Source organism: Saccoglossus kowalevskii, chromosome 21 (assembly GCF_978046115.1).
Source record: "Saccoglossus kowalevskii chromosome 21, keSacKowa6.1, whole genome shotgun sequence".
Lineage (NCBI taxonomy): Eukaryota > Metazoa > Hemichordata > Enteropneusta > Harrimaniidae > Saccoglossus > Saccoglossus kowalevskii.
Genome location: NC_140661.1, coordinates 14,091,336 through 14,102,672, shown reverse-complemented (window position 1 = coordinate 14,102,672; position 11,337 = coordinate 14,091,336). Strand labels below are relative to the sequence as shown.

The 11,337-nt window shown below is 34.7% G+C and overlaps 1 protein-coding gene across 3 annotated transcripts in view; it reads right to left on the bottom strand.

Annotated features, from left to right (window-relative positions):
- Window positions 1-667: 667 nt before the first annotated feature.
- Window positions 668-11,337, bottom strand: part of LOC100374358 (dymeclin-like) — a 33,471-nt gene continuing 22,801 nt past the window's right edge. For all 3 annotated transcript variants that reach the window (XM_085495227.1, XM_002731129.4, XM_085495228.1), the window contains exons 12-15: window positions 11,157-11,268; window positions 10,065-10,247; window positions 5,333-5,449; window positions 668-4,064 (exon numbers count right to left, since the gene is read on the bottom strand). In XM_085495227.1, the coding sequence (XP_085351353.1) occupies window positions 3,921-4,064; window positions 5,333-5,449; window positions 10,065-10,247; window positions 11,157-11,268 (556 nt within the window). In that variant the 3' untranslated portion in view covers window positions 668-3,920. The remainder of the gene's footprint in view (window positions 4,065-5,332; window positions 5,450-10,064; window positions 10,248-11,156; window positions 11,269-11,337) is intronic.

Sequence of the window (11,337 nt, the reverse complement as noted above, 5' to 3'; positions counted from 1 at the left end):
AGATGACAACGAAAATAATAGCGGTAGAACATTGCTTTTTGCACTGAACTGGGTGCTTCCAAATCAAATATGTTGCTGTTATAACATGAAGCCGAGAGGCAGCCTGTATTCTGTAATAACATCCATATTGGAGTTACAAAATGATCTGCACGTCAGGATGGCAATACTAAATAAATTAATGAAATTCATTGAATAGTTTGAATAATTTTAATCACCGTGTGGCTAAGAAAAAAAAATGCACATGTTTAAACAAAAACACATATGCAGAAGAAAACTGTTCAATTACACATCTGAATGTAGTTTTCCCTCCCACCCATCTACTTGACATACAAATAAAATTGTAACACACACTGTTACCCATGTAATCCTTCAGATATCCGTCTTTTGTCCATTTTCAAAAACTTTTTAGATTTTACAAATTATGTGAATACCAAGTACATAATCAGTGTAGAAACAAAGAAACATGACCAAACGAATTCATACTAGCCATATCATCAAACACACCTGCAGAATATTCGCTGATTGGTTTAAGCAGTCTGTTATTAGAGTAGCTAAGTCGGCAACAATTTTATAAATCAGTAATTATGGGTGATAAATCGTATTCGTACAACAGGCCACATGCACTTGCATTCACCCTCTTCACACACATATTGCATTTCTAAGCCTGTTCGAATTAAACATGAAAGCTTTATATATCATCCAATATACATCTACATACATTTCTCCTTTATTACATAAAACATTTGTTCCCGCAGATGAAAATCATCCACAATGCCAAATAAAATTAAATACAGCAAACAAACATGTCTATACAGTATAAAATCTCCCCCATTCCCAAATATTACACTTGTAATGCTCGGAGACTCCAGCCACAGTTAAAACAAAACTGGAAAATAATATACATCAGCTTATGAATATTTATAAAGCTAATAATAACTACCAGCCTATGAACAGTAATCAACTCATAAATATTCATCAGCTAATAATAATCAGCCAATGAACAGTAATCAACTCATGGATATTCATCAGCTAATAATAATCAGCCAATGAACAGTAATCAACTCATAAATATTCATCAGCTAATAATAATCAGCCAATGAACAGTAATCAACTAATAGTAATGAGCAGTAATCAGCTCATGAATATTTATCAGCTAATAATAATCGGCCAATGAACAGTAATCAGCTAATAATCAGCCAATGAGTAATCTAGATATCGATCAGCTAATAATAATCAGCCAACAGTAATAAGCACATGAATATTTATCAGCTAATAAAAATAATCAGCCAATTAACAGTAATCAGCTAATAATAGTAATGAACCAATGAACAGTAATCAGCTCATGAATATTCATCAACTAATAATAATAATGAGCCAATGGACAGTAATCATCTCATAAATATTTATAAGCTAATACTAGCTACCAGCTATATGTATGTATGTATGAATATGTATCAGCTAATAGTAATGAGCTAATGGGACAGTAATCAGCTCATAAATATTCATCAACTAATAATAGTAATGAACCAATGAACAGTAATCAGCTCATGAATATTCATCAACTAATAATAATGAGCCAATGGACAGTAATCACCTCATAAATATTTATAAGCTAATACTAGCTACCAGCTATATGTATGTATGCATGAACATGTATCAGCTAATAATAGTGAGCAAATGGGACAGTAATCAGCTCATGAATATTCATCAGCTAGTAATAGTAATCCAGCCAATGGGACAGTAATCAGCTCATGAATATTAATCAGCTCATGAAAATTTATCAGCTAGTAATAGTAATCCAGCCAATGGGACAGTAATCAGCTCATGAATATTAATCAACTCATGAATATTTATCAGCTACTAATAGTAATCCAGCCAATGGACAGTAATCAGCTCATGAATATTCATCAGCTCAAATATGTCAGCTAATGAAAATTGTAGAGCTAATGCATATTAATGAACTAATGAATAACATTTAGCAGTTAGCATTTGTTATATACATATAAATCCAGTTATCATGCACAAACTGGCATGCAAGAACAAATAAATCTACCAACGTACAACACTCAACTGTTCAAAATAAAAACCCCATGCAAAAAATATTTACAGTGCTGGTTTCACAATGAAGGATTAAATTCATATTGGTACAAATGTTAATTGATTGCCTATTTGTGTCGATAAACTTGCAAAACTGTTACCTGCTGTTGTATTGAATATATTGCCACAGTTTATAGCCCCCCCCCCCCCATCAGCGACACATATTCGCACATCATGCAATATTAAAATGGTTTAGAATAAACAATTCCACAACTTTAGATTACAAGATGTAGGTGTACAAGACAGTTGAGCAATATTGGGAAAGAAAGTCAGCAAAGCTGCTTGCAAAACATTGTTAGCCACAAGAACAAGAAATACTTTCGAATATTTCAACTGAAATTTTTTTTCGTTTTAATGCATGTTGTGATACATTTCAGTGACTCATGATGAGTTATATGCAGAACACAAGGGGGAGGAGTATTTTCACTCATTCAACCCTGCAGAAAGAGTGAAAATAACTTTCAAGTAAAACTAAATTATTCTATAGTAGTTTCTTCGACATGCTAAATGAAAAGTAATACATGAAAACCAAAGATTACTGAATTTTTACACCCTGGCATCGTTGGGTTGAATAATTCTACCAAACCAAGATTCACTGAGCTGCTTAATTAGGAAATTATAAATTTCACATCTTACTACAATGTATGCCAGTAATTTCAAATGCTTGTAAAAACAGTTTTTATACATGGACGTCCACAGAATAAAATAATATTGACGTTGTGAATGGCTTCCCTTACACCCATTTAACAACACAGAAACGCTTTGCTATCAGATGATGCAACATCACGTAGTGATACTGATTCACGCAGTGTCTAGGATAGTGTACGAAGCGTACAATAGTTTGAAGCAATTTGGGATAACTACCGGTACAGAGGGTTTTAACAGTGAAGAATAATGAAATGTAGGTCTAACATTACACCAGTCATTTATAACATCTGCTGTTCATATACATTGAAATTAAAGCCCAAATTTGCTTCCCCAAAACAAGTTTAATGCTAACAATCTTGGGACGAAAATGTGTGCAATATTACTTCAGAGGTTGGCACAGAGTTTATATAGATTTGTTTCACATTTTCTGGTCATTATTGGCGAGTAAATGATGGAGGATTGGCACCTTAATTTCTATTCCATACTATACAGCATTTCAAGTCTGCCCAAAGTAAACATCTATACATATTGCACAAAACAACTCAAGAATAAGATATTAGAAAGCTCAGGAACTATTTACTTCAGTACTGAGGTACTTATTTGAATGCCTGCACACAGGACCTGCTTCAAAGCACAGAAGGCTATCACTATATTTCAAGCACACCCTTGGAGGGTAGGTGGCACCCAACGAGGGGTTGATCCTAATTTGACTGTGAGTTGCATCTTCTCAGTGTAATTCAATTTAGACCTACTAGTTAATTTCCGGTAGTAACATAAGCTGGAGAAATTAGGTATACAGTTTGAATTCACCCAAAACAAGTTTTTGATATTAAATAATTAATAGCCATCAGATTGTGCTCTGGAAGAAAGCTTTTACCGCAAGCCTAGTTTTAATCTTTTCCATAAGCACATGCACTTTTAATTGTGGAAATACTGCTTGATAATAATTCCAATGCCATTCCACAACTTAGCTATTTATATGTATGTACTAAGAGAAGAAAAATCATCACAAGCTGCATATGAATTCACATAGTACAAAGCACACGTCTGTTGTCTTCTGGCACCAAATTAAAAACTAATACATCAAACCATCCATAATATTTGAAAAGACAAAACGTTGCTTCATGCACTGAAATGCGTTGAAAGTTTGCATGTTGAGATATGATATGCCTGTGTTATGAATTGAGAGTGAACAGTTCTATTTTGTCGCTATTCCAATAGAGATTGGAAGAATGAAACACTAAAGACCAGACGTAAGGAATAAAGAACTCTTCAGGTTGATCTTCTTCCACATACTTGAACTTCAACTCAGGAAATTTCTGGAGACAAATGAAAAACAAATCAGTGACAAAATCAACAAGCATTATGCAATGTATAGTTCGAGTTGTGTATTTAATGTTGAAATATAGAATAATGTTGTTTGTTATAAAGTGGGTGACCAATGCATATATTTAATAGTTTTGCTTTTAAGCAAGTTCGCACCAAATTGTCATCTGCTGTGCATACAGAACATAGTTGACACATTAGAATTATCATTTTGTATAATGGGAAAAATAACATTTCATTTAAAATTTTTTAAATTTATTCAAATCTACAACAATGTATGTACCATAACCAATACCTTAACATTTGGTGCATTTTTACAACTTAAATGGCCTCTAATCAGCTATCACCCCACATGCGCATGTATCAGATAAGGCATTAAGTATGTGTGAGGTTTGAAAAGAAATTGGTCAAGGGGTATCCGAGATAAATGCATGGATGCACACACAGAGACTAAACCTTAAGTCCCAGAGTTTAATATGACCTGCTGAAAGCCTTCACAAACAACTAGAATGAATGTGAAATACAGCGTCAACAGGTGTTGTGTAATCGCACCACAAACATGTTTTGGCTAACATGCACCTTTAATAGAGCAAATACAGTAGCAGAAAAAGTCTATCTTTAACAACTTCTTTAATTCAATCAATCAATCAATCAATCAATCAATCAATCAATCAATCAATCAAGTACCAGTCTCTGTAAAAATGTTATACTTAAAGAGGAACCGCTCAATCCCATGGACTGCACCAAAGAATCATGGGACGCTATTGTTGTGTGGCCATCTCCCTATCAAAATGGCAATTTTAATGCGCTATCCCGGCGTCAACCAGGCCCGGTCGAACACAAGCACCTGCGGAGCTTAACCAAGGTTCCCCCCCAAAGTCGCATTCGTTAGTGAATGAATCTCGGCCAGTGGAATTGGCCTTCCCATTGAGTGTGTGGCACACTCACTCAGGATAGGGGTCAAGCCTAAGGTAGGATTTGAACTCGGGTCTACCGATCATGAGTCTGATGCGACAAGCACTATGCTACCAGTGACCGGTCATGGGACACTATTGTTTATGTTGTTTACAAAGTTAATCTATCTTTTGTTATCCATTGTAATTTTAATCCAGAAAGTAAATTTGTTGTGAGATTTAACTAATTTGGAAGTGCCCCTTTAAAGGTGCCGTGGCAACTAATCAGCCATCACTCGACATGTGCATGTGTGAACTCTTGATAGTATAGTTTAACCCTGATGCAACACAAACCCTGCATAGTTTACCTTAAGCCTGTCTCTTGGCCACTGCAATATAGCTTGCTTGATAACATCTAAAACCTGATGAACCGAGAGATTACTTGTACCATGCTGCTCTAGCTTAGAAGTGAAATAATTCAACACCTGCAACAAAATTGAAAATTTGTTTTACAACCTTTTTTTATTACATACATATTATTTTATCTGTGTGATTATCAACATTTTACAAAGCTACCAGCAAATAAATGATAACAAGCAGCCTATCGGCTGAGATAGCTCTGCTGTTAGCAATGCACATTTCAATTAAAGAACTGAAGACATCATTAGAAAATGAACAATATGAATAGTATCAAAGCAATCGGACTTACAGTTTTTAACAAGAAGTCGAAAATATCACTTTTTACCAAAAATTACAAAAATATTCACCAAAATAAATTAATTAGAGAATTGAAGATATCATCACAAAACGAACAAATCTGAGAGAGGTCCACATGTAGTACCTATATATGTAATATCAAAGCAATCGGACTTACAGTTTTCAACAAGAAGTCGAAAATATCACTTTTTACCAAAAATGACAAAAATATTCACCAAAATTAGAGAATTGAAGATATCATCACAAAATGAACAAATCTGAGAGAGGTCCACATGTAGTACCTATATATGTAATATCAAAGCATTTGCACTTGCGGTTTTTAACAAGAAGTCGAAAATATCAGTTTTTACCAAAAATGACAAAAATATTCACCAAAATTAGAGAATTAAAGATATCATTACAAAATGAACAAATCTGAGAGAGGTCCACATGTAGTACCTATATATGTAATATCAAAGCAATTGGACTTGCGGTTTTTAACAAGAAGTCGAAAATATCAGTTTTTACCAAAAATGACAAAAATATTCACCAAAATTAGAGAATTAAAGATATCATTACAAAATGAACAAATCTGAGAGAGGTACACATGTAGTACCTATATATGTAATATCAAAGCAATTGCACTTGCGGTTTTTAACAAGAAGTCGAAAATATCAGTTTTTACCAAAAATGACAAAAATATTCACCAAAATTAGAGAATTGAAGATATCATCACGAAATGAACAAATCTGAGAGAGGTCCACATGTAGTACCTATATATGTAGTATCAAAGCAATTGGACTTGCGGTTTTTATCAAGAAGTCGAAAATATCAGTTTTTACCAAAAATGACAAAAATATTCACCAAAATTAAAGAATTAAAGATATCATTACATAATTAACAAATCTGAGAGAGGAGAGGTCCACATGTAGTACCTATAGATGTAATATCAAAGCAATTGCACTTGCGGTTTTTAACAAGAAGTCGAAAATATCAGTTTTTACCAAAAATGACAAAAATATTCACCAAAATTAGAGAATTAAAGATATCAACATGAAATGAACAAACCTAAGAGAGGTCTACCCAAGGTACATATATACCAAGTATCAAAGCATTTAGGCTTGTAGTTTTCAAGAAGAAGTCGAAAAAGTAAAACATTGACACGGACGACGACTCATATGATAAGCTCCGCTCGACAAAGTCGACAGCGGAGCTAAAAATATAATAATAATTATTTAAAAAAAATAAAAGGATTTTATTTTAATCAGATTGTAGTTAAAATAAGTAATATTGTAATGATTTAGTATATATGTACTTCCAAAAAAGCAAATGTGATATTGCATTTTCAAATATTAACAACTTCGGACACTGTCCATAAGGGCAGAGTAGGAAATCAAACGGGCGGTTCACCGCGGTAATCACCGCGGCTCTCCGCGGTACACCGGGGAGAGCCGCGGACTGCTTATAATTAGGGGTCTCTACCGCGGTGGCCACCGGTACCGGTTGGAACCGCGGTCCTGGGAAAGGTGTGAAATACGTACTTAACAGTTTCCTTTGTGATTTCATGAGTCTTTGTTTCAAATAGCTGTTTTTAAATCGAGCAGGTTACGAGCATCGCTGGCAAGGAAATACTAAGCATATGGTAATATTATCGACCCATGAATTTTATTAATATAAAAATCCATAAGTCCAATGCTGTATACGAATTGTTGTTGCGTAAAACAATGTTGTATTTTATGCATGTATTTATCACCAATTCCAAGAGTAAAAGTCGTAACTTTCGAAGGTACGAATATTACGACTTGTCCATACATTTCACTTACGTTTGTTACACTTGAATAAAGTCTACCACATGAAAAGAATGTTATTTACGAAGTTTTAAATAGCCGAGCCTTCCTGATTCGAGCCTCTTGTTGATTTGACAACGGTGGGTATCATTAATGTTTATTCTTTGCCTGTATCGCATTCCAGACAAAAAGTTCAAGATCGGTAAACAAGAAATGGACGAACTAAAATGTCTCCTGTGTTTCACGTGCGACATGATTATTAAACAAGCAGCCTGTCGGCTGAGATAGCTCCGCTGTTAGCAATGCACATGGCAATTAAAGAACAGAAGATATCATTAGAAAATGAACAAATCTGAGAGAGGTTCACATGTAGTACCTATATGTATAATATATCAAAGCAATTGGACTTGCAGTTTTCAACAAGAAGTCGAAAATATCACTTTTTACCAAAAATTACAAAAATATTCACCAAAATTAGAGAATTAAAGATATCATTACAAAATGAACAAATCTGAGAGAGGTCCACATGTAGTACCTATATATGTAACATCAAAGCAATTGGACTTGCAGTTTTCAACAAGAAGTCGAAAATATCACTTTTTACCAAAAATTACAAAAATATTCACCAAAATTAGAGAATTGAAGATATCATTACAAAATGAACAAATCTGAGAGAGGTCGACATGTAGTACCTATATATGTAATATCAAAGCAATTGGACTTGCGGTTTTCAACAAGAAGTCGAAAATATCACTTTTTACTAAAAATGACAAAAATATTCACCAAAATTAGAGAATTGAAGATATCATCATGAAATGAACAAATCTGAGAGAGCTCTACCCAAGGTACATATACACCAAGTATCAAAGCATTCAGGCTTGTAGTTTTCAAGAAGAAGTCGAAAAAGTAAAACATTGACACGGACGACGGAGACGGACGACGACGACGGACAATCACTCATATGATAAGCTCCGCTCGACAAAGTCGACAGCGGAGCTAAAAAAAAAACAGAGTTAAGCGGTCATGTACGTTCTATAAATCTAACCTCGCACACATAATCTTGTATTGACGTGGTTTTTTTTTTGGTCAAAAACGACGTTGCTTTTCAGTTAACTCTTCGCGAGAGTTTACCGATTTTTTGAACAAATGTTAAGTAACTATATATCGTTTTGCGTCAAACTGGGTGGCCCGAATTTAAATGTCAGTGCATGAACTCATTGAGGTCATTGCCCACTGCCGCACGTAATTCAAACACGTGGTTATTAGAGTTCAGTCGAAATGTACGTGAATAATGCGATCGAAGTACTCTGCGAGTTTATTATAGAAAAATTTAACATTACGCATGATATTGTATGTTATTGTATGGTTAATATTACATATTCACTTTATTTCGAATAAAATAATTCATCGATGACTCACAAGTATTTAAAATATTTTCTCGACTTTCGTTAGACACCTGACTCCGGGACCTGACTATCTTTTCCCCATGTTTATATTTGCGTAATAATTACGAATGCAACGCATTATCAAGTCGGTAATATTGAAATATTCACAGACCCGATAGCCCGGGTTAGTGTCCCAACAATAATAAAAATAACTTAGTTTGCGTAATTATTATAAAAGCAATACATTGCAAAGTTGAAATACTTAGAGCCCGTGCAATACTGTAAACATATTTGCGTTATTAGAAAAGCAGCACACTAAGTAAACGATGTTGAAATATTCAAAGCCAATACAGAGTTGGATACAAGTTGTGTTATTACAGTACCGCCGGACATACTAACAATTTTACAATCGCGCGGACCAAAAAAGAAAAAGGTTGCTAAGGTAACGCACCAGTTCAGTGCGTGACTTGGGGTCAAACTTCGGTCAACACACACTTGATGTCAGCATCGCCGCGTAGCAAGTTTCGCAACATACTTGAAGTTCAATTGTGCCCCAAAATGATGTCGACGACCACTCAATTGTCGCAGCGCATGTTGTACCAAGTCCATGATACACGCCGTTTCGACTTTGGCTTGCTTTTCCTTCTTAGTGCATGTTCTTGTTCACGTAAATGCGACCTCTCACCAATGTATTAAAACACTTTGAATTTATACTTATGCGTGATTATATTTGGTCTACGCGAAACATTAATCTTTCTAAACATTTTCTGAGACCATGCATGATATATATTCACAAAATAATGCGATCATATTTTATATTATGTTGATCTCTACGTCTTTCTGGATCGTTTTGTGATTTTGTGATCCAAGGCTCAGGCAAATAAAATAACGTCAACTATTATAGACTAGTTTCCTAGCTTTTGGCTCAGCCAAATTGGTTTAATTTTTCATTAGAACTTTGTGATCTTTTCAATTTCCCAGTTCTTTGTGTTCATTAATGGTCTTGACAATAAGTGTGAATTGCTGTGCAAGCCCATCGCGGAAGACCACGGTCAGCCGGCGTCATGGAATCTATGCATAAATTTGCATAAAATGCGGTCGACCGCGGTGCACCGCCCGTTTGATTTCCTACTCATCCGTAATATAAACTTCAAATTTTGAGGTATGTTGGGGAGTGAGGCGAGCTAAAAATCTAAAAACCCTACTGTTCAAAAAATTAAGATTTTACTCACAGTGTCAATATTCTGTATAATATCCTGGAATGTGGGATGAGTTCTGAACGGGACAAATAAATCCTTTTTATACAGTAATGTATAAATTAGATTAGGATTGTGATGTAACGTGTTAGTTAGGCATGAATTCACTATTTCCAATACCATCCGTATCACCTCTTCCAACACTGCTAGATCTGTAGCCTGAAGCAATAAAACAACAAACAAAATAAATTGGGTAACTTCACATACTACATATAACACAGACAAACAGACTTTGATTGTACGAGTTTTGATGGGTTGAAGTTTAATAGAAACATTTTGGACATACAGCAAACACATTCATATTCATTCAGCAGGTGGAAAAGAAGAATATGCCCTCTTGTGGTCAAAATTCAGAAACTTTTGTTTTTATTTTTAAAGAGATACTTCTATTTTCTATTTGCACTCATTCAAACTTTACCTATTTGGGGTAAGCAACATTATATATGATCGTCATACTGCCTTCGTGCACACTGCGGTATTACCACAATAGCCTCATATTACCAGCCACAATGTTAATTTGTTTTGCTTTCACTTGAGAAACATTTTCACAGATTTTCTGAAATTGTTACCGTTTCAGTGTCACGGGGATGCTATTAGAAGACAGTGGTCATCATGCCACATGTGTGAGTTTTTTGTTGATAATCGGTGAGTTTTTTCTATAACCTGATGCACGCTCCCAGTGGCAAGCATGAATGTATGCTTTGATCTGACTGCAATGTGCACTCAATACTGACTTTGACTCTTTGGAGTACTTTGATGCATTTTGATCATTCAAGAAATGTCGTGTTTGTATGCATTGACCTGCAACAACAAGCAAAGTCGCTACCTTTGTTCATACAAGACCAATATTTGCACATACACATCCTGACAACAACCTCCCTTCCAGGTCACAAATCTCAGTATCTTTGTGAAATTTTGTTTTTAACAAACGACATCAAATTATCAATTTACGAACATTCCGGCAAAAATTCATGAATACTGCTTTGAATGGCACTCATTAATAAAGAGCAAAGTCCAACTACAGGGGGTGCTCTTACATATTCTCATGAATGAACAATATATACTTACATAATCTGGAGTTGATGATCTGTCATCGTTTTGATTATTGTGTTCCATTTTTGGTGAATTTCGAAGATGTTCTAAGATTTTAGCATGTTTCTTTGATAATAATTCAAATAAACTGTATAAACAGAAAAGAGAAAATTATCTTGGTTCTTTAGTTCAAAGCGTAAACTCAAATCAATGGAAC